Source organism: Gymnodraco acuticeps, unplaced genomic scaffold (genome assembly GCF_902827175.1).
Source record: "Gymnodraco acuticeps unplaced genomic scaffold, fGymAcu1.1, whole genome shotgun sequence".
NCBI lineage: Eukaryota > Metazoa > Chordata > Actinopteri > Perciformes > Bathydraconidae > Gymnodraco > Gymnodraco acuticeps.
In genome coordinates, this window is record NW_022991189.1 from 368,185 (window position 1) to 393,471 (window position 25,287).

General features: G+C 38.9%; 1 protein-coding gene across 1 annotated transcript; it reads left to right on the top strand.

Moving 5' to 3' along the window:
- Window positions 1-1,858: 1,858 nt before the first annotated feature.
- Window positions 1,859-23,603, top strand: LOC117561212 (cadherin-related family member 5-like). Its single transcript, XM_034238506.1, has 15 exons — window positions 1,859-1,941; window positions 2,919-3,094; window positions 3,175-3,231; window positions 5,542-5,631; window positions 5,950-6,036; window positions 6,197-6,298; window positions 8,596-8,781; window positions 11,286-11,376; window positions 11,452-11,549; window positions 12,584-12,787; window positions 13,479-13,589; window positions 13,677-13,743; window positions 15,951-16,130; window positions 17,774-17,943; window positions 22,491-23,603. The coding sequence occupies exons 1-15, from the start codon at window positions 1,860-1,862 to the stop codon at window positions 22,980-22,982; spliced, it is 2,193 nt and encodes a 730-aa protein (XP_034094397.1). The 5' UTR covers window position 1,859; the 3' UTR covers window positions 22,983-23,603.
- The last annotated feature ends 1,684 nt before the right edge of the window (window positions 23,604-25,287 follow it).

Genomic DNA, 25,287 nt, shown 5'->3' on the forward strand with positions numbered 1-25,287 from the left:
ATGTTGTTTCCTCGCCAGCAGTGTTTAACCCCTGATGTGTTTCCTCCGCAGCGGGGTGGGGGGGGACGTGGAGAGGGTGAACCTGCTGCTGAGGCAGTACATGTGTCCGTCCGTCTTCAACAACTGGTCTGCCGCTCTGTGAAAACGTCCAAAAAAGAGATGAGATATGAAGTTTGAGGGACTGACGTGTTCCTGATGTTCTGTATACACCTCTATATAAGCAGCTGTGATCATGTTCAATATGGAAACACGGATATCTTTGCTATTAAAATAAGTTAAATCAAATACTGTGTGTTGAATGTATCCTTAAGCATGTCTCATTTTTAGCATTTCTTATATATTGCACTGTTCAATTAGAGTTATTAGTCGGTGAAAGAACAATGGAGGAACTAGAAAGGTCATCATTATAATATTAAAGAGGTCCTATTGTGCTTTTGGGGGGGTTTCACTCTCCTATAGTGTGTTCTATAGGTTTTAGTGCATGTAAATGGTCTACAAAAACGATTTATTTAGTATTAGACTTTATTAATGTAGCACTTTTCAAACACTGTTACAGAATGTTTTCCACTAAAAACAGCACACATTTAAATCCCACAGAGGATGAAATGAACACACAACAGTAACTAAAGGCTTAGTTAACCCCAGAGAGTAAAATAAACAATCTTTGCAGACTATTTACATGCACTAAAACCTATATAACACACAACAGGAAAGGGAAAACCCCCCAAAAGCTGAAAAGGGCCTCTTTAATTCGTCTTACTGCGTTTAAGTTTGCACCATACACCACATGTCTTTAAACCCACCTGACAATAAACCTATTGTGACTCTGATTCTTCACATTCTAGAGGGCATGCTTAAATAAAGACATTATTTCATGGAGCAATTTAACTCAAAGTACCAAAAGTAAAAGTAGTCGTTGTGCAGATCGGTCCATTTCAGAATAATATATATGATATGTTTCATAATGATTGATCATGAACGTGTTCTCAAAGCTGGTAAAAGTGCAGCTAGTTTGAATGACTTTGTATACCGCAGGGTAGCTGGTGGATTGGGACTACCTATGTTGCAAATGTATTATCTCTTCGATGTACACACGGCATCTATTGCACGTCTGTCCGTCCTGGGAGAGGGATCCCTCCTCTGTTGCTCTCCCTGAGGTTTCTCCCATGTTCCCTTTAAACTGTGGGTTTTCTCTGGAAGTGTTTCCTTGTACGATGTGAGGGTCTAAGGACAGAGGGTGTCGTATTGTCATACTGATATTCTGTACACACTGTGAAGTCCACTGAGACAAATGTAACATGTGTGATATTGGGCTATATAAATAAACATTGATTGAATTTACTCCAGGTGGAACTAAAGTCTGATTTAACACTTGATTATATTTCACATCATTCATCCAGATCTGTAAAATAACTAAAGGTATTAAATACACGTAGTGGAGTAAAATTACACCATTTACCTCTGAATTGTAGTGGAGTAGAAGTACAAAGTAGCATCACATGGAAATACTGAAGTAAAGTACAAGTACCTCAAAAGTGTACTACAGTACTTGAGTAAATGCACTTAGTTACTTTAAACAACTGCAAATGTGTAATTTGTAAAATGGGGCTATATACATAAAGTGTGATTGACTTATTGATTCGATCTTCTTACTTCTGTATATGTGGTAACATTTAGCCGTGATGTCGAACCCAGTCCAATAAAAGACCATTGGTCACAAATAACATTTAATGGCTTCCCGACACAAACAGACGTGTGTTATGATTTTATGACGGGGAAAAGTCCACTTTCAGCCATAAACCTGAGCAGATAATGTGAGAACAGAGACGGAAGAGGATCAGTTCAGACGGGACGGAGACATGGACGGGACTCACTTCAGTCTGAGGACGTCGTCCAGCTTTCTACTTCTTCTCATTTTCCTCCATTCGTCCACCGCAGAAAGTGAGTGTTTTAAACGGCTGGTTCGACTGGGACTTAATTGTTTTATCTGTAGTGAAAACAGGAAGTAATACCAGTGAGCCTCTTGGTGTTCACAGGCCAGACTCAATAATAAAGGTTGCTGCGCCTTTTTTTATTAGGTCTGGATCTCTAAATGTATTTGACTTTTTCATGTTCTCAAGCTTGCACTATGATCTGGCAACTCTGGACATACAAAGTCAATTTTATTGTCAATCTTTCAGTTTGTGTGTACAGAGAGATCGAAATACCGTTTCCCACAATCCTGAATACAAAAACAAATATATATATAAATATGTATGCAAATATGTATATACCTTCAATACACAATCAACAGACACATTTATACATATGCACACATTAAGACCTAAATAAAAACACAACAATCAATATACAAATATATAACAGTCACTTCAATATCTTTGAGAATTAGTGCAAGACTGTCCGTACACTACAACAACTTGAAATCTTGCCAAGTATATTTGTGTAATATCACAATATGTCTCTACATCTGATATAATAACTTCAGCAGTAACACTGCAGTGAGATATAGGGTCTTGTTTTTAGACAATGCATCATCTTGTTAACTCAAAACATCTTGTTTTGAGTTGCATCTCAGATGGTACACATATATTTTTACGTATATTTAATAGAAAATCACCAACTAACACTTTTAAGAATTTCGGCTATATATATATTGTAACACAACATTTCCTGATTCTGGTCAAATATAGTTCAACATTAGTTCAGCTAATTACAAGATCTGATTTATTTAAACATCCCTTCTCATTTGAAGACATTTTACAGAGCAAATTTTCTTCAAATTGTTGAACTTATTTCAAGTGAAAACAGCTTGTTTTCATTATTGTTTAACTTGTTTTTGGAGCAGCATTTTTTGGTGTCTGGTGCTGGATTTGGCACAGGTATGAAACTAACAACCATTGCTTCTTCTTTCTCAACAGTCTGTTCTACTCCTATATTGGTAAACATTGCAGAAAACAATGAAGTTGGGGTAGTCGTGTCGACGATACATCTCGAACCAGGGGTGACTGTTAATTTTACGGCCGATGGAAACCCGGACAACATGTTCAGAATCGTAGGAAATACGATGGAAGCTGCAAAGGTGTTGGACTTTGAGGTACTGTTGACAAATGGTGTCAACAAGATTAAACCCCATGTCTCATAACGTTTTTTGCATAAAGTGTGTTTTGTTTGCAGGATAAACAAGTTCACGCGGTCTCGATCATCTGCACCGAAACAGCCACAGCCTCCAAGGTAAAACACTTAACAAGTTGATTTGAGATGCAGAAATATGTGTTTATTCATCTTAACTCTTCATTATTTTACTGTGGCGTATGTTCGAATTGTTAAAATGACTGAATACATTTTACTAAGGCAGCATGAAGGCAGATTCTCTCAATGAATCAGTGTTTTCAACCAATAGTACGGCATGAAAGACAGAAAAGACAACTTGAAATCATTGATTTTCTCAGTTACTCAGGTGTTATTCCAGTTTCCTTATAAGGTTCCCCATGTTATTGAAGAGGTCCAACACATTCTGGATGGGGTTCTGTGAGTCTTTGAACAATTGTAGAGGTGTTAGAAGATTAGGTTCTCTATGTTCTTGAATAGCTTTTACGGATGCTTGATGTACAGTAGTTCTATGAGTTCTTGGGAAATTGTATGTGCTAGAAAGTTGTTTGTCCAAGTTCTCCCTAAGGTTCTCCATGTTTTTGAAGAGGTTTTACAAATGCCTGATGAGGTTCTATGAGTTCTTGAAAAACAGTAGAAGTGTAAGTAGATGGTTCACCACAAGGTTCTCTAATTTCTTGAATAGGTTTTACGGATGCTTGATGTACAGTAGTTCTATGAGTTCTTGGAAAATTGTATGTGCTAGAAGGTGGTTTGTCAATGTTCTCCATAAAGTTATTGAAGAGGTTCCACAGATACTGGATGAGGTTCTATGAGTTTGTGGTAAACTGTAGAGGAGTTAGAAGATGGTTCATCATGAGTTTCTCTATGTTCTTGAATAGCTGTTACGGATGCTTGATGTAGTTCTATGAGTTCTTGGAAAATTGTATGTGCTAGCTAGAAGATGGGTTGTCCATGTTCTCCCTAAGGTTCTCCATGTTTCTGAGATTAAACACATTCTCGATGAGGTTATATGAGTCCTTGAAAAACTGTAGAAGTGTAAGAAGATGGATCACCACAAGGTTCTTTCACTAGCAGGAACCACGCCACAACAGTGTGATGTTTGTAAGTTTATTGAAGTAACATGTGAATGATATGAGGGGGGTGAAGAGATGATCTGGGAGGACGAGCTGTGGTCCGTGCAGTGGGAGACTCAGAGTGAAAGGATGGAGACAAGCGGTGGCCGGAAGTTTTGCCGGATATAAATAGGGGTGGCCGTGGTTCGAGGCGGAGTTTTAGGCGTGGCCATGCTCCTGAACCTATGTTAACAATTTAACCTCATTTATGTTCTTCAATAGGTTTTATGGATGCTTGATGTAGTTCTATGAGTTCTTGGACAATTGTATGTGCTAGAAAATAGTTTGTCCATGTTCTCCCTAAGGTTCTCCAAAACTGTAGAGGTGTTAGAAGATTAGGTTCTCTATGTTCTTCAATAGGTTTTATGGATGCTTGATGTATTTCTATGACTTCTTGGAAAATGGTATGTGCTAGAAGATGGTTCTCCCTAAGGTTCTCCATGTTTTTGAAGATGTTTTACTAATGCCTGATGAGGTTGTATGAGTTCTTGGTAAACTGTAGAGGAGTTAGAAGATGGTTCTCCATAAGGTTCTCCATGTGTTCTTTAAAACTGTGGAGGTGTACTTAGATGTTGTATTAGGTTTTTAAGGAAATTGTTGATTGTTGCTTGAGTTCTAAAGGTTGCTTACAAAGGGTCTATAGGAGGTTAACAAAGTAGTACAGGTTCTTGAGAACGGTGTACTGGTGTTTGAAATTATATTGAAGCGTCTTAGCAGGTTCCTTAAAAAGAAATGGATGGAAAATTATTTTACAGGTTATTTAATCGGTTAAAGGGTTCTCGTGAAGATAAGTGGTCAGGCAGAGATTTTAAGGGACATTTAATGAGGTTCTCAAGGGTTTTTTGAGGAAATGTGTATGGGTTCCTGATCATATTTCTAGGGGTGAATAAGGTTGAACAAGTATTGAAAAGGTCTTACGTGTTCTTGAGGAGATTATTGGAGCTTTATTATGTTCTTTATGAGCTTGAGGACGTTGTAGAGGTGTTTGAAGAGATTTTATGGGTTCCTGAGGAGGTTCTCTAGGGCTTAACAAAGTTTAACAGGGGGTTGAGAAAGTTGTACGTTTCTCTAGGTTCTTTAGATTGCAGGTACTTGATAAAACACTACTGGTGCGTTAGGAGGTTCTTTAGGGGCTTAATTAAGATTTTCTAAAGAGTCAACAGGTACTTGAAGAGCCAGTGTGGGTTCTTGAACATTTGTAAATGTGCTAAATAGGTTCTACATGTGCGTTAAGAGGTTTTACTGGTACTAAATGAATAGTAATGATGAAAAAACATTATCAAAATGAGTGCTTTAAAAATGTTGTCTTTGTTTCAAGTTGGAATTGCCCATCGTAGTATCTGTGGACAATCTGAATGATAACGCTCCAGTCTTTGAGCAGAACCCATACCACGCCACTGTAAATGAGGTAAGAGTATCTTAACTTTAAATACACGAAAATGTTCCATAAATGTTGTTGGGATAACTTTGTATTGCTCCACTTTTAACATCTCAATATCCCTGAATTACAGTACATGGCCAAAACCATATGTTTTACCACATAGAGTATGAGAAGGAGTTTCACAGTACACATTTAATTAGGGTATGTTGATGATGCAAGGGTCAGAGACTTAAAGCAGATGTGAGGCTGCTAATTGACGTTAGCTCCAGTGATAAACTATATAAATGTTCCAAACTGTGTTTCAAGTTAATATTGCGTTTTAAACTGCATTTTTGTATCACCCAGCTGTCTCCTAGTGGCACAACCGTGGGCCGATTTGCTGCCACTGATTTAGACGGTGGACCGCTGTACTACACACTGATGCCTGAATCTGTAAGACCTCATTTACTATTATTCCATCTCTCAATGGGTGCCTGTAAATGTCCGGGATGTCATGTTTAGCCTAGCTTAGCACAAAGACTGGAAGCAGGGGGAAACTGCGAGCTCAAGACGCAGATCTAAACATTGTTTTTGTCCCATTTGATTCGTGCAGAGCGGCTTTGCTCTGAAGGCGCCAACAAACCCGGATCTCCTCGTTGTGACACCTGTCGACTTTGACAAAGTTAAAAGTGTCCAACTGATACTAATCGTTCAGGTGAGTACTGCACTGGAAAAAATGCTGCTCCTTGAAATGAGAAGGGATATTTAGATAAATCAGATCTTGTATTAGCTGGGAGAACTCATTTTGAACTATATTTGACCAGAATCAGGAAATGTTGTGTTACAAAATAATAATAATAATAATAATAATAATAATAATAATAATAATAATAATAATAATAATAATAATAATAATAATAATAATAACAAAAATAAAAATAAAAATAAAAATAATAGTTGACATTTGTATAGGGCCTTTCAAGGGAGCCAAGTCCGCTTTACATGTTGAGCAAACAAACAAACAAAAAGGGGCAAATAATAAGGTAAAACATTTAATAAATGGCAGAATAAGCCGCTAATGCTCAAATGTTTTCTGTTTTCTGATGTTAGTTGGTGATTTTCTAATAAATATTTGAAAAGATCAATCAATCAATCAATCAATCAATCAATCAATGTTTATTTATATAGCCCAATATCACAAATGTTACATTTGTCTCAGTGGACTTCACAGTGTGTACAGAATATCAGTATGACAAAACGACACCCTCTGTCCTTAGACCCTCTGTCCTTAGACCCTCACATCGTACAAGGAAACACTTCCGGAGAAAACCCACAGTTTAAAGGGGAACATGGAGAAACCTCAGGGAGAGCAACAGAGGAGGGATCCCTCTCCCAGGACGGACAGACGTGCAATAGATGCCGTGTGTAAATTGAAAAGATAATACATTTGCAACATAGGTAGTCCAAAAGATATGTGTTTCCTCTGAGATACAACTCAAAATAAGATTGTTTGACTGAACAGGATGATGCATTGTCTAAAAACAAGACCCTATATCTCACTGCAGTGTGACTTCTGAAGTTGTTATGTCTTATACCAGGTGACATATTCTGAGCTATTAGACGAATATACTTGGCAAGATTTTTTTGTTTTTGTAGTGTGCAAATACTGATCTCATTTTTGGGACTCAATTAAGTTAAATATGTGTCTCTGGAATCTCTTGTCCAAATGTCCAAAGTGTTTTGGAGCAAGTCACTTGTCACACAAAAATCATTTTGAATTGATATGCATATTTAAATGTAGTTCAGTACACATTGCTGCTCACACAGTCAGCAGTGAACAGATTTGTATGTTTTTCCAATATGACATGGCATCTTATAATTGGCTTGCTAATTCATTTATTTTAGATGGGGTGATGTCGCTATTTTTAACTTACTTTAAAGGTGGGGTAGGTAAGTTTGAGAAACCGGCTCGAGATACACTTTTTGTTATATTCCATGGAATGCTCTTAACATCCCGATAGCAATGAATATCTGAAGTGCTTTGACAAAAAATCCATAACAAAATTTCATCTGTGGAAGCTGAAGCGCTGTAAAAAGCTCGACCAATCATCTGAGCCGGCTAAAATAACTGGATGGCCTACCTGCCTGTCAGCCTTCCATCTGTGCACAAACTTCTCTCGTGCCCTCATTGGTCATGTGCACGTTCGTGTGTGTTGGAGGAGGGGCTCTGTAAGGAAGTGGCAGATTTTTTCCGGCTGTGTATTTTCAAATTCTAGCGCACTCGAGCTGGTTTCTCCAAAATGACCTACCCCACCTTTAACTTTGATAAAGGCAAGTGTGTGTGTGTGTGTGTTCATTAATGACATTAATTAAACAAACAAAACACAACACTAAATGTTTTTAGTTTTGTTGAATACAACTAAAATAATAATAAATGTCTGCTACAGGACATTTACAAGTTACAAAATATATAATATATAATATCCAAATTCAAATATATCAAATGTTGTATTAACGATTCAAATAGATAAGCTACATGTTTCTACCTTACAGTGTTACCCACTTATATAATAAAAGAAAAAACTAAAATGCTTAACAATAAACAATGATTCATTCCTTTTGTAGACTTAGATTTAACTTGATTTATTGAACTTTATTGATCCCAAATTCAATATGAAGTTACAGCAGCAACTTAAGGCACTGCACATTAGTAAATAATTAAAAAAATATGTGTGTGTGTATGTGTTTTCTAAATATGTCTGCAAAAAGCGGGTTATCATGCTACAACTTTTCAAATTTGCCCAAAACACAGCGTAAGCATTATGGGAATGTGATACGTTTTCCAGGTATCACAAGTAGAAATTAAGATTAGTTGATAATTGTGCTTCATAAACATTTTTATTAAATGAAAGGACTGTGTGTAGGACCACTGTCTCCGACCTCTGCTGACGGTCATACTGTTTCAATGTTTACTATAATAACTGTTTTTCCCTTTCTGTATTTCTTCTAAAGGACGCTCCATTGACAGCAGCCAATAGCAGGGCCCCGTTCAGCGCCACCACCACCATCATGGTCTACATCGTGGACGTGGACAACCGGCCCCCCTGGTTCCAGCCCTGCAGCCGCTACGAGGTGGGGGGGGCGGTGGTCTGCCAGAGCAACGGATACACCAGCAGGGTGGTGCTGAACGAACAGGAGGTGAGACACCGACTGAATGTATATGTATATATTATGTACAGTATGTGCATATATATGTGTGTATGTATATATATGTATGTATGTTGATCTATGTGTATAGGTATGTGGGTATGTATGCATATATAGGTGTATGTGTATGTATGTACTGTATATGTGTGTATGTATGTGAATGTACATGTTTGTGTATATATATATGTATATACTGTATGTATATATATATATATATATATATATATGTATATGTGTGTGTGTGTGTTTAATTAGATTCATGTGTCCATGTGTTGATATTTGTAATTTCAAACAATGTACTTTTTTGTTTTTATTATATTTTACCAATTTTGTTCGGGTTAGAGAACCGCAGTGACAGGTCCTAAAACCCGGAAGTAAACTTCTTCCGGTTCCTTCGACAAAAACGCAATGCAGTTTCTCCATAGGACTTTGGAAAATAGCTTGAAATAAGGTCTGTGGTTGACACACATTTAAGAGACGGGTCACGTTTTGTTTAGTCTGATAATCTCCACATGTCTACCCATCTCTTATAATTTTCTAATCATAAATCTATCGATCATAAATCTATCGATTCGATTTATGAGATCCTATGGAGAAATTGCATTGCATTTTTGTCGAAGGAACCGGATGAAGTTTACTTCCGGGTTTTAGGACGCGTCACTGCGGTTCTCTATTTAATTTGCCATTTTCGGGTCTCTAAAGAGATATGATTTGCAAAACTTTACTTTTAATATAATGTGACCCCAAATAAATAAAAAAGAAAAGAAAAGAAAAGCGGTGAGACACTTATCAGGTCACTTTATATAGATACTTTATCAGGTCACTTTATAGACACTTATCAGGTCACTTTATATAGATACTTTATCAGGTCACTTTATCTAGATACTTTATCAGGTCACTTTATATAGATACTTTATCAGGTCACTTTATCTAGATACTTTATCAGGTCACTTTATATAGATACTTTATCAGGTCACTTTATATAGATACTTTATCAGGTCACTTCATCTAGATACTTTATCGGGTCACTTTATATACTGTAGATACTTTATCAGGTCACTTTATAGATACTTTACCAGGTCACTTTATATAGATACTTTATCAGGTCACTTTATATAGATACTTTATCAGGTCACTTTATATAGATACGTTATCAGGTCACTTTATAGATACTTTACCAGGTCACTTTATATAGATACTTTATCAGGTCACTTTATAGATACTTTACCAGGTCACTTTATATAGATACTTTATCAGGTCACTTTATCTAGATACTTTATCAGGTCACTTTATATAGATACTTTATCAGGTCACTTTATATAGATACTTTATCAGGTCACTTTATAGATACTTTACCAGGTCACTTTATATAGATACTTTATCAGGTCACTTTATCTAGATACTTTATCAGGTCACTTTATATAGATACTTTATCAGGTCACTTTATATAGATACTTTATCAGGTCACTTTATATAGATACTTTATCAGGTCACTTTATATAGATACTTTATCAGGTCACTTTATCTAGATACTTTATCAGGTCACTTTATATAGATACTTTATCAGGTCACTTTATATAGATACTTTATCAGGTCACTTTATATAGATACTTTATCAGGTCACTTTATAGATACTTTACCAGGTCACTTTATATAGATACTTTATCAGGTCACTTTATAGATACTTTACCAGGTCACTTTATATAGATACTTTATCAGGTCACTTTATCTAGATACTTTATCAGGTCACTTTATATAGATACTTTATCAGGTCACTTTATCTAGATACTTTATCAGGTCACTTTATATAGATACTTTATCAGGTCACTTTATATAGATACTTTATCAGGTCACTTTATAGATACTTTACCAGGTCACTTTATATAGATACTTTATCAGGTCACTTTATCTAGATACTTTATCAGGTCACTTTATATAGATACTTTATCAGGTCACTTTATATAGATACTTTATCAGGTCACTTTATATAGATACTTTATCAGGTCACTTTATATAGATACTTTATCAGGTCACTTTATCTAGATACTTTATCAGGTCACTTTATATAGATACTTTATCAGGTCACTTTATATAGATACTTTATCAGGTCACTTTATATAGATACTTTACCAGGTCACTTTATCTAGATACTTTATCTTGATACTTTATTGGTATCATTTTATAAGGATACTTTATATAAAAATACCTATCTGGATATACTTTATCTGGATATTTACCTGGATTTGTTTACAAGAACTACACTATGTCTTATCACACACTATGATATTACTTTTCTTATTTTATGATATACTATACTATAACTGTCATTTAGTTGTTGACATACTATACTATGACTTTTTTAATCATTTTCTTTGGACAAACAATACGTTGACCTTCTTTAAACAATTTTTTTATTACGTATTATAATATGATAAAATCATTTTTTCATTATATTATTACTTTTTTAAATGAATCTCCACCATGACATCCTGCAGGCCGAAGTATTGTCCCTGGATCCCGGGCCGCTGTACGCCATCGACGGAGATCTAGGACTCGACGAGGAGATCACCTACTCGTTCCTGGGCGGTGAGCAGATTATATTTCATCAGTGTTTGTTTTTGTGAATGATCTGCAGGAAGAAGCTGAGTCTGTGTGTTTCAGGGGACGGAGGCGGGCTGTTTCAGATCAACCCGAGCACTGGGAACATCAGCATGCTGAAGCCCGTGGACGTGCTGGGGACCATCAGTCTGACCGTTCTGGTAAAGAAATAAGTCAAATAAAAAAATAATAGTTGATAATAGTAAAAGTTAATAGTGAAATATAAATTAAATATAATAATCAGAATCAGTGGTTTCTTGCCAAGAAGGTTTACACATACTGTACTAAGAATTTGCCTTGGTGTATTTGGTGCAAACATAAACACAGTCAAAGAAGATACATAGTAAGAAAAGGGCCCACAAAATAAAATCATAAAAAGCTATTATAATATTAAAATATAGCACTTTTTTTAATCGCTTTTTATAACATACTAGGCCTATACTATGACACGTATTTTTAATCATTAAAGTCAAAAGTCAAAGTCCACTTTATTGTCAATCTTTCAGTTTGTGTGTACAGACAGAGAGATCAAAATACAATTTCCCCACAAATATGTATATCCTATATACACAATCAACAGACACATGTATACATATGCACACATTAAGACATACATAAAAGCACTCAATCAATATATACAAAATAACAGTCACTTCAATATCTAAATACTAAACTATGACTTTTTGTGGGTTGATTCGAGCTTCAGATTGAGGTGCAGTTGTGTTCCTGGTGACAGCCCTTGTGTCTCCTCCAGGCCGCTCAGAAGACTTTAGGAAATATTTTTATTTGATATGCTGTGGTATGAGTTTTCAGAAGATGTTTTACTATACCATACTATTATTCTTAAACGTTTTTTATCATACTATACGACGACTTTTAAAAATATATTTATTTAACATACTTCACTTTGAATTATTAAAAATATGTTTTATAACATACTCTACCAAAATGTATATACAATCAGAATCAGAATACCTGTATTAGTCCCACAGAGGAAATTGACATTGAGACATACATACAATAAGTATAACATATTACCCTATGTCTATTTTAAATCGTTTTTTATAACATACTAGGACCGTATGACATGCATTTTTAATGATTAAATACTGTACTATGACTTATTTTCGGGGTCATTCAAGCTTCTGAGTGAGTAGAGTTGTGTTCCTAGTGACAGCCCTTGTGTCTCCTGCAGGCCGCTCAGAGCACCAACCTGTTCCAGTCCTCCTCCACCTCCCTCAGCATCAGAGTCCAGGTGAAGAGCCTCCACCCCCCTCAGCTCCAGAGGAGTCAGTACAGAGGCGTCGTGTCCACGGTAGGCTCGATGGCGATAGACCCGGAGAACAAGGACCAGCCGCTGAGGTTCCTCGCCACGGACCAGGACTACAACGCCACCGGGGTAACACACTGACAACCCTTTAGTTATTTATCAAGAAAAGGTCTCAACGGGACAAACCGGGTTACATAAAGACTGTACAAGCAGGCTGGATGCTGCCTTGGCTTCAATTAACTAGTCATTTAGGACATACTGTTTCTTAATGACACTATGAGCTTTTTTGTGACATACTATACTATGACTTTTAGAACAAATATATACATAAATAAAAAACTAAACTACGACTTTTAAAATAACCTTTTAATTATATACTTCACTATACATTTTAAATATTTGTTATGACTAACTAAAACAGTATTTTTCCAAACACAACGATGACACACTTTACTGTGCCTTTTTAAAAATTATATAATTTCCTAACATTTAATGTATGATTTTTTTATATATTTATGGTGTCCTATAACAAGATTATTTTTTTCGTGGACTTTATTTACATACTATACTATGATTCTTTAATATTTTTTAACTACACAATATACTCTGACTTTGAGAAACTCTCTCTGGAGGGAAAACAATGATTTTAGCCTCTGGAGACCATTTACATGCATATATATATCACACCACAGGAAAAGGAAACCTCAACAAGAGAACATTCATTGTATCAGCTTTAAGTTTTAGTTGATATACAAAGTATTTTTTGAGTTGTCTGAGTACTTGCCGTGCTCCTCTTACCTTTAAATCTGTGTTTCACCAGGGTATAAACCCCCACATCACCTACAGCGTTAAAGGCAGCAGTGATTTCTCCATCATCGACGGATATTTATTCATGACGAAGGATCTCCCAGAGGGCACGTTGTCTCTGCAGGTGAGTTCACACATCTAGCACAAACATATAACAGCTGTTTGATAGTTGTGATGTTATTTATTGAACACCTAAACGTTGTTGTCCCAGGTGGTGGCGGTGGACTCCACTAACGAGGAGTCAGACACCGCTCAGCTCTCAGTGCAGGTGACGTCAGGTAAGAGAACCTCTCCGTTATCCTCCAATGTACCAAATTAACTTCTACATGCACATTGGAATATGCAAATGAGCTGCTAACCCCTGTAGATAAGAGGATCCTTTAATTTGACCCCAATAGGCTAGTTTAGACCAGGAACCTTTTTATGAATCATGTAAATGTACTGCATTTTGTAATGGACTACTTATTGTCCTTTTGCAAAACACAGAAGGGAATGCTCTTGGCTTTGTCCATTATGCTTCACAAGAAAATACATGGAATAACAGACGTTTTTTTGCTTTTGTTCCAACTTTTTAATTATAATTGTGATGTTGTTTAATTGAAAAGGCTTGATTTGTTTTAAAACCTCTCAAGAATTGCAACCCATTGACTCCTAATCAATAACAACTAACATTGGACCGTACACTTGTCTCTACTGGGTTTTATATTTTGTATGAGTATTTGATTTTAGTGCTTTTTCTTTTTTTATATTTATTTTCAATAGCGTCCATGTAATGTTACCCAGCGCCTCTGTTAGAGGGTTCTGGTGCCTTTTCTTTGTGAATCTATCATCTATGATTATTATGTGAAGTCGAAGAAGCTGCTTATTCTTCAATATTTAAAGTTCCTTTTGATTCATTATAACAATTTCTTTAGGTCCCAGATTGTTTCGTTTCCACCCAAAACATTGCCAAGAATCTTTCTAAGAAATCAGGAAATGTTAGAGCGGATTTAAAGGATCATTTGTTGTCATTTTGCAACACACGCTCACACAGCAAAAAGCAGCTTTTCCCGTTATCTTACACACATTCAGCGTGACACAATCCTGTGGTTGGTCTGCTCTGATGTCCCCAAAAAACATTGAAATTGGACAATAAAATAGGGTCGAATAAATAATACAAATGCAAAGTTAAGAAGGACATTGGAGAATATTTAAAGGTTATCACCCGTCGCCTTGTGTGTTATGACGGGTTTTCTGCATGTAAACGGTCTGCAGAGTCAAAAACCCTCAAAGTGCACCCTGTAGCGAGTAAAGCTCTAACACAGAGAAGACCTGTCTATGCTGCCCCAGAACGCCAAGTGACGTAACGACGACCCAATGGACCAATCCGTGGAGCTCCTCACACACACCAGGATCCCTTGGCGTCACTATCAAACGCAGTGGGGGGACCTTTAGCGTCGATCTTCAACTATCAGGGAGTCCCATTGACTTGCATAGAGCTTTTTTCAGCCGCAGCTGCGTGGATCTCCACTCACAGTTCGCCACACACTCACGTGTGTGTGCACTCAGGCTGAGTTTCGCCGTGTCTCGTAGACCCCACGCAGCAACCAGGAAACGACACCAGTAACCCAGCTCACACTGTCCGCTCCTCGAGCCTCAAAGGGCGGAGCAGCGAGCCCCGCAACGTCCCGCCAACACGGCACCCAGACCCCACGCGGCATTCTCATCTGTTTGTCATTATTGGTGTCATTTCCTGGTTGCTAACAAACGCCATTGTAACACATAATCACTGATGTTCCGCTGTGACGGTGGTGGACTCATCAGAACAGAGTGGGCGAGCTGACCAATCAGAGCACAGTGGGCTCACAGGGAGGGGGGGGGGCAAGAGCTCCAACAAGCCGTGTAGGACAGAGAGTGAATACACATACTATACAGAGATGCTGTGTGAGAAACCAATGTGTGTTTGGAACATTGAGCAATATAAATCTATTCTAGTAGACCTCAACAATGGAATTATGATCAGTAGAAATGGCCATGACATGGGACCTTTAAATACAACTAAATAATACATATAATACAATTTAAAGTACAGATAAAGATACATTAATTAAGTATAGCATTGGCCAATAAACAATAAGTTAAATAAATAATAATTATAATGTTTTTTAAATATACAGATTAAGATTATTTTAGAAACAAATTAAAACAAGACCATCCAAATATAAAGTTAAAATGAAAGAAAGTTAAGCATGACATTGGACAACTAAATAATAATACATATACAAATTCTAAATGTACAATACAAAAGAGGTCAAATAAATAAGTATTACATTAAAAATATCCAAATACAGAGAAAGATAAAAACAATTTGGTTTCACAGCAAAAAGGATCTGGAACTAGTCCCTAGTTCGCGCGAACCTTTTCACCCGAGTTCGGTGGGAACAAGTGCCGGCTAAGTACTTGGTGTGAAAGCGGCTACTAAGCCTCATGGTGTGCTCTCCTGCAGGTCTCACCACCACCAGTCTGCCTGACAGCACCACAGACAGGCTGACCACGGCCCTACAGGAGACCACTGAAGAAACTACCTCCACCCCGAACCCCACCGACAGCAGCCTCTCACCCTCCGTCTCAGACCCCACCAGCTCAGACAGCCTCCCCACAGAAAGCACCGCTCACCCCCCGACAGGTGGAGACACTTTGATTACTTCCAGAACATCACTATGTAACAACTCTCCTCCAAAGAGGCTGTCTTGATTTCTAGAAAAACATTCCCTGCAAAAAACAAGGATAAAGCAGGGGGGTCCAAACTACGGCGCGGGGGCCAAATGCGGCCCGCGGACCATTTTGAATCGGCCCTCAGCAAATTCAAAAAGTATAATGACACACAAATGAAACTTGTGCTTTTCTTACATTGCACTTCTTGACTATACATTTAAAAATATATTACACAGTAGTATTCATGCGCTGATAAGACCACTTTTCAAATAAATTCAGTCAATTAAAGTTGGAAACATGTTCTAACATATCTTAGTTGATAATAAAAAAGCCCAATAACTTATTTCCATAACAAGCTTGAAATACACCCTTCCTATTTCTCCTTATTATAATCACTCTGAGGCTTCTGCTGTAAGGGATGAGCTGCCAACACTCTCAAACATCATTTACCTACATTTGATTGATTTTGCTAACTTATAACTGAACTTATGAGGCGATATACCTCTGAGTGGCCCAGACCTTCGTATATTTCTCTGTATGTGGCCCTCGTGAAAAAAGTTTGGACCCTCCTGGGATAAACCATTCCTCCTCTGATCCCCTCAGGAAACACATTTGAACAAATTCTCTAATTCTGACTCAGGCCACGTTTTAGTTAAGATCACACTCCTCAATCTAGCCGTCTATTCACAGTGAAATATTTGCAAACTCTGCCTCACTAACGCTGCTGTGTGACTGAAATTAAGTCGTAGCCTCCCTAGTCCATTTATGCTGAAACCTCGATCCAGTACATCACTCTGTAACAGTACTCGCGCTCCTATTGGTTAGCGCTCTGTTTGTTTTTCAGTTTACACAGCATTTTTTTTAAACATGCAGAAACTGGAACAATGACGGTTTACCACGTGAGCAGCGAGGCTCCAGTTGAAAAAATAAAGAAAATGCAAGTTATTTAAGAAAATTCAGGAAGTCTACACGCTAGCCTGAAACGTCTTCATTGGAGTGTTTACTTCCTGAACATAGTGACATCACTGCTTGCCCTTCTATTGGCTAGCGCTCCAACACTAGTGTTGTAGGTCAATACAAAAGTAATTAGATAGTATGGCAAATAGATATGTACAGTATTATGTCATAAAATAATGATTATATGAAATGCTATAAAACATGTCTAGATATAAAATACCATAAGAAAGTCAAAAAAAGTCATAATATATATGCCATAACAAATTACAATAAAGCACGTTAAAACAAATGCTATACTGTAGTTGGTTATAACACATTATATTATGTCATGAAACTAAAATTGTCATACAAAAGTGATTATATACTATTGTATCACTATTAACAATATAGTTTGCCAAAAATACTTGTCAGGATATAAAATAACATAAAAAAAAACGACAAAAAAGTCATGAAAAAGTTTTAATATGTCGTAAAAAAAGCCAGGAATAATCCCAAATAAATTGCAGTAAAAATGCAATCAACCAATCGGAGAGCACCAACTTGAAAACACACACACACACTCCTCACTGCTTTGTATTTATCTAAACTCACAGTGTGTGTTAAGTTCTTTCCTGTATTGATATTGACCCCTGTATTAATGTACCTTTGACCCTGCAGTCATCGTGCCGGGGGGGGGGTTTGGCGCGGTGGACATGGCGGCGCTCGGTGCCTCGCTCGGCGTCCTGCTGTTCGTCTGCCTCGTGGTCATCGTGGTTCTAGCTGTACGCGTTCGGAGGGGGAAGGCCGACTGGAGGAAGATCGCCGAAGCCAGCCTCTTCCAAAGCTCTGTGAGTTTAAAGGCAGTGGTGTAAAGTAACTAAGTACATTTACTCAAGTACTGTACTTAAATACAAGTACAAGTACCTCACAATTAAACTTAAAGGTCAACCATTATGCAAAATCCACTTGTTCATGTCTCTTCTACATCAACATGTGTCCCCTCTTCTTCATGTCTCCTCTACATCAACATGTGTCCCCTCTTCTTCATGTCTCTTCTACATCAACATGTGTGCCCTCTTCTTCATGTCTCTTCTACATCAACATGTGTCCCCTCTTCTTCATGTCTCTTCTACATCAACATGTGTCCCCTCTTCTTCATGTCTCTTCTACATCAACATGTGTCCCCTCTTCTTCATGTCTCTTCTACATCAACATGTGTCCCCTCTTCTTCATGTCTCTTCTACATCAACATGTGTCCACTCTTCTTCATGTCTCTTCTACATCAACATGTGTCCACTCTTCTTCATGTCTCTTCTACATCAACATGTGTCCCCTCTTCTTCATGTCTCTTCTACATCAACATGTGTCCCCTCTTCTTCATATCCTACATCAACATGTGTCCCCTCTTCTACATGTCTCTTCTACATCAACATGTGTCCCCTCTTCTTCATGTCTCTTCTACATCAACATGTGTCCCCTCTTCTTCATGTCTCTTCTTCATCACCATGTGTCCCCTCTTCTTCATGTCTCTTCTACATCAACATGTGTCCCCTCTTCTTCATGTCTCTTCTACATCAACATGTGTCCCCTCTTCTTCATGTCTCTTCTTCATCACCTTGTGTCCCCTCTTCTTCATGTCTCTTCTTCATCAACATGTCCCCTCTTCTTCATGCCTCTTCTACATCAACATGTGTCCCCTCTTCTTCATGTCTCTTCTACATCAACATGTGTCCCCTCTTCTTCATGTCTCTTCTACATCAACATGTGTCCCCTCTTCTTCATGTCTCTTCTACATCAACATGTGTCCCCTCTTCTTCATGTCTCTTCTTCATCAACATGTGTCCCCTCTTCTTCATGTCTCTTCTACATCAACATGTGTCCCCTCTTCTTCATGTCTCTTCTACATCAACATGTGTCCCCTCTTCTTCATGTCTCTTCTTCATCACCATGTGTCCCCTCTTCTTCATGTCTCTTCTACATCAACATGTGTCCCCTCTTCTTCATGTCTCTTCTTCATCAACATGTCCCCTCTTCTTCATGCCTCTTCTACATCACCATGTGTCCCCTCTTCTTCATGTCTCTTCTTCATCACCATGTGTCCCCTCTTCTTCATGTCTCTTCTACATCAACATGTGTCCCCTCTTCTTCATGTCTCTTCTTCATCAACATGTGTCCCCTCTTCTTCATGTCTCTTCTACATCAACATGTGTCCCCTCTTCTTCATGTCTCTTCTACATCAACATGTGTCCCCTCTTCTTCATGTCTCTTCTTCATCACCATGTGTCCCCTCTTCTTCATGTCTCTTCTACATCAACATGTGTCCCCTCTTCTTCATGTCTCTTCTTCATCACCATGTGTCCCCTCTTCTTCATGTCTCTTCTACATCAACATGTGTCCCCTCTTCTTCATGTCTCTTCTACATCAACATGTGTCCCCTCTTCTTCATGTCTCTTCTACATCAACATGTGTCCCCTCTTCTCCATGTCTCTCCTACATCAACATGTGTCCCCTCTTCTTCATGTCTCTTCTACATCAACATGTGTCCCCTCTTCTTCATGTCTCTTCTTCATCAACATGTGTCCCCTCTTCTTCATGTCTCTTCTACATCAACATGTGTCCCCTCTTCTCCATGTCTCTTCTACATCAACATGTGTCCCCTCTTCTTCATGTCTCTTCTACATCAACATGTGTCCCCTCTTCTTCATGTCTCTTCTACATCAACATGTGTCCCCTCTTCTTCATGTCTCTTCTACATCAACATGTGTCCCCTCTTCTCCATGTCTCTTCTACATCAACATGTGTCCCCTCTTCTTCATGTCTCTTCTACATCAACACGTGTCCCCTCTTCTTCATGTCTCTTCTACATCAACATGTGTCCCCTCTTCTCCATGTCTCTTCTACATCAACATGTGTCCCCTCTTCTTCATGTCTCTCCTACATCAACATGTGTCCCCTCTTCTTCATGTCTCTTCTACATCAACATGTGTCCCCTCTTCTTCATGTCTCTTCTACATCAACATGTGTCCCCTCTTCTCCATGTCTCTTCTACATCAACATGTGTCCCCTCTTCTTCATGTCTCTTCTACATCAACATGTGTCCCCTCTTCTTCATGTCTCTTCTACATCAACATGTGTCCCCTCTTCTTCATGTCTCTTCTACATCAACATGTGTCCCCTCTTCTCCATGTCTCTCCTACATCAACATGTGTCCCCTCTTCTTCATGTCTCTTCTACATCAACATGTGTCCCCTCTTCTTCATGTCTCTTCTTCATCAACATGTGTCCCCTCTTCTTCATGTCTCTTCTACATCAACATGTGTCCCCTCTTCTCCATGTCTCTTCTACATCAACATGTGTCCCCTCTTCTTCATGTCTCTTCTACATCAACATGTGTCCCCTCTTCTTCATGTCTCTTCTACATCAACATGTGTCCCCTCTTCTTCATGCCTCTTCTACATCAACATGTGTCCCCTCTTCTCCATGTCTCTCCTACATCAACATGTGTCCCCTCTTCTTCATGTCTCTTCTACATCAACATGTGTCCCCTCTTCTTCATGTCTCTTCTTCATCAACATGTGTCCCCTCTTCTTCATGTCTCTTCTACATCAACATGTGTCCCCTCTTCTCCATGTCTCTTCTACATCAACATGTGTCCCCTCTTCTTCATGTCTCTTCTACATCAACATGTGTCCCCTCTTCTCCATGTCTCTTCTACATCAACATGTGTCCCCTCTTCTTCATGTCTCTTCTACATCAACATGTGTCCCCTCTTCTTCATGTCTCTTCTACATCAACATGTGTCCCCTCTTCTCCATGTCTCTTCTACATCAACATGTGTCCCCTCTTCTCCATGTCTCTCCTACATCAACATGTGTCCCCTCTTCTTCATGTCTCTTCTACATCAACATGTGTCCCCTCTTCTTCATGTCTCTTCTTCATCAACATGTGTCCCCTCTTCTTCATGTCTCTTCTACATCAACATGTGTCCCCTCTTCTTCATGTCTCTTCTACATCAACATGTGTCCCCTCTTCTTCATGTCTCTTCTACATCAACATGTGTCCCCTCTTCTTCATGTCTCTTCTACATCAACATGTGTCCCCTCTTCTTCATGTCTCTTCTACATCAACATGTGTCCCCTCTTCTTCATGTCTCTTCTACATCAACATGTGTCCCCTCTGTGGAAAGAGACTCTGAAAGCTTCGGGAACAAAGATTCTCTCTCTTTTTGATCCATTTCTATAAAAACCTGTTTGAAAATGAGCTGATCAGATTTTGGCCACTTTATGATTTGTCATGGCCTGGCTCCGTGGAAGCGTGCAGGACAAGATATAAGAAAATATATTTATTACAATAACCCAACGTTAAGTTGTGTTAATCAGTAAGGTCAGTGGTGTATATGTGGGTGTGTGAACATGGTGTGGTGTGAGGTGTTTGAATGGCAAAACTAATATAAAGGTAAAGCAAAAGCATAAACGAAGTAGCTGCTCTCCCAAAACAGATCCTCAGCGGAGAGAGCCATCGAGACTCTGGGGGTGTTTCTCAATCGCGAGTACACTTGCTTGGTAGCACATGTCTGCCGAGCATCTTGCTTCGGAATTGCATTTGGAAAACGAAGAGTGGAACAGGCTAGCAAGTGTGCAGGTGTGCGTCATATGAGAGGCCCGCCTTACATTTTCCGCCACAGATTTTGGGGAAATTTGTTCCGTGCGCAAAGCATTGTGGGGATTTTAAGGCCGCGGAGGATACAAATGTGCAGCCTCGACATTTCTCCTAACGAAGTACGCCGGGCTCGGTAGAATTCCAAGTATACTGGACATTGGAACAGTCCTTCGGCGGCACTCGATGACGAAGTATGCTTGAAATAGTGGCTCTGGAGTAGCTTTACTCGCGATTGAGAAACACCGTGACTCAGGCCTTTTACTCCTCTGGTACCGGCAGCCAGGTGTCCTCAATCAACGCTGACACAGACAAAGAGAGAACATTAAACGCCCATACACACACAACAGGAGATAGTAGGAGTCGTCACAGATGTCATTACGATGTTTTGTCTTGTGTAACCATTAGCCAATCACCAACCAAGGTAACCCCCCCCCCCCCCCTTATCACCTGAATCTCCTCCTAGAGCACCATTGAGTTCTTTGTAACCAAATGTCTCTCAGAGGGGCGTGGGGAGGGGCTCCTTATTTTCATCTAAAGTAACAGACAGAGAATCATCACTTTGGAAACAGGGCTGAAACAGAGGGGATTATGGGTAATGCTGCAATGACCTGTTTGGTGTTTCAGCCAATCAGAGACATGTTCTGGATATATCTGAGACCTGTGATATATTGATGAAAAACAGTATAATAGGGGACCTTTAATCTTGATTTTAACCGGTTACTTCGTCCCTCCACAGCTGGGGCAAAAGGGTCAGAAGGAGGGCATCCAGTACACCAACGAGGCCTTCCAGAAAGACGAAGATGAAGATGGAGGCAGCACTGGAGGTGGAGGTGGATTGGCGGCTAGAGGATCTCCACAATATGAGGAAATCTTGAAGCCTTCGGTGGCGCTTAACGTCCTGCGAGACGACACTAGTGAGGCGGGATCGGACAAAACGGACAACGAGAAGGAGGTGAAACCCATCCTGACAAAAGAGAGGCGTCTGGACGAAGGGTACAAATCCGTGTGGTTCAAGGAGGACGTCGACCCCGACGCCAAAGAGGAGGTGGTCATCATCCCCGACAGCAGAGAGGACGACAGCGAGGAGGAAGAGCAGGAGGAGGAAGAGAAAATGAAAACTCCCAGAGTGATGTTCGACGATGCAGATCTGGACAGTGGGCTCGGGGTGAAGATGGAGGATCCAGGAGAAGATTCAGAGGATGACGAAGAGCTGACCGTTGATCTGTGAGAGGAAACCACGCAGCAGGAAACACCCATGATACATTTAATTAGGGTTTATCAGCAGTCGTGTAATCTTATCAATCCATTACCTGGCAACTGCGACACAGGAGCAGGACTCAAACACAGCGATTGGATAAAAAAAAACAAGGAAATTAATGAATTCAATTCATAAGACCTGAGAGGTTTAGATTTGAGGTAAAATGTTAGTTTTATAGCTTTTTGTAAATATTGAATGTGTCATAATTAAATAAGTTTAAGCTTATTAACAATATTATTTCCAGATTTAAAAGCATTGAGATAATTTCCACGTAGTAGTTCTTAAAAAAAACACACAAAAAACAACTTGTATTTTATGGTAGAGCACTTACAACTACAGAAACTCATAACTATTGGATAGATCTGAATATTGAAAAGATTTAAGGCAAATGTAAACACTTTTTGTAAATACTTCACGAGTCATAATTAATGTAGTGTAACCTGATTAAAAAGGCATTATTCTGCTTTTTTGGGCTTTCCTGTAGTTTGTTATACAGGTTTTAGACAGAGGGTGAAAAGAGGGGCTGCAGCACAGGCAGTATGAGGAAAAATACAGAGCTTTTTGAACATTAAAGCATGGAGACATGTCACAGTAGAGACACTACATACTGATATACACCTGAACATCAGCAGGAGAGGACTCTTTAAAGTAGAGACACTACATACTGATATACACCTGAACATCAGCAGGAGAGGACTCTTTAAAGTAGAGACACTACATACTGATATACACCTGAACATCAGCAGGAGAGGACTCTTTAAAGTAGAGACACTACATACTGATATACACCTGAACATCAGCAGGAGAGGACTCTTTAAAGTAGAGACACTACATACTGATATACACCTGAACATCAGCAGGAGAGGACTCTTTAAAGTAGAGACACTACATACTGATATACACCTGAACATCAGCAGGAGAGGACTCTTTAAAGTAGAGACACTACATACTGATATACACCTGAACATCAGCAGGAGAGGACTCTTTAAAGTAGAGACACTACACTGATATACACCTGAACATCAGCAGGAGAGGACTCTTTAAAGTAGAGACACTACATACTGATATACACCTGAACATCAGCAGGAGAGGACTCTTTAAAGTAGAGACACTACATACTGATATACACCTGAACATCAGCAGGAGAGGACTCTTTAAAGTAGAGACACTACATACTGATATACACCTGAACATCAGCAGGAGAGGACTCTTTAAAGTAGAGACACTACATACTGATATACACCTGAACATCAGCAGGAGAGGACTCTTTAAAGTAGAGACACTACATACTGATATACACCTGAACATCAGCAGGAGAGGACTCTTTAAAGTAGAGACACTACATACTGATACACACCTGAACATCAGCAGGAGAGGACTCTTTAAAGTATAGACACTACATACTGATATACACCTGAACATCAGCAGGAGACGACTCTTTAAAGTAGAGGCACTACATACTGATATACACCTGAACATCAGCAGGAGAGGACTCTTTAAAGTAGAGACACTACATACTGATATACACCTGAACATCAGCAGGAGACGACTCTTTAAAGTAGAGACACTACATACTGATATACACCTGAACATCAGCAGGAGAGGACTCTTTAAAGTAGAGACACTACATACTGATATACACCTGAACATCAGCAGGAGAGGACTCTTTAAAGTAGAGACACTACATACTGATATACACCTGAACATCAGCAGGAGAGGACTCTTTAAAGTAGAGACACTACATACTGATATACACCTGAACATCAGCAGGAGAGGACTCTTTAAAGTAGAGACACTACATACTGATATACACCTGAACATCAGCAGGAGAGGACTCTTTAAAGTAGAGACACTACATACTGATATACACCTGAACATCAGCAGGAGACAACTCTTTAAAGTAGAGACACTACATACTGATATACACCTGAACATCAGCAGGAGAGGACTCTTTAAAGTAGAGACACTACATACTGATATACACCTGAACATCAGCAGGAGAGGACTCTTTAAAGTAGAGACACTACATACTGATATACACCTGAACATCAGCAGGAGAGGACTCTTTAAAGTAGAGACACTACATACTGATATACACCTGAACATCAGCAGGAGAGGACTCTTTAAAGTAGAGACACTACATACTGATATACACATGAACATCTGCAGGAGAGGACTCTTTAAAGTAGAGACACTACATACTGATATACACCTGAACATCAGCAGGAGAGTACTCTTTAAAGTAGAGACACTACATACTGATATACACCTGAAC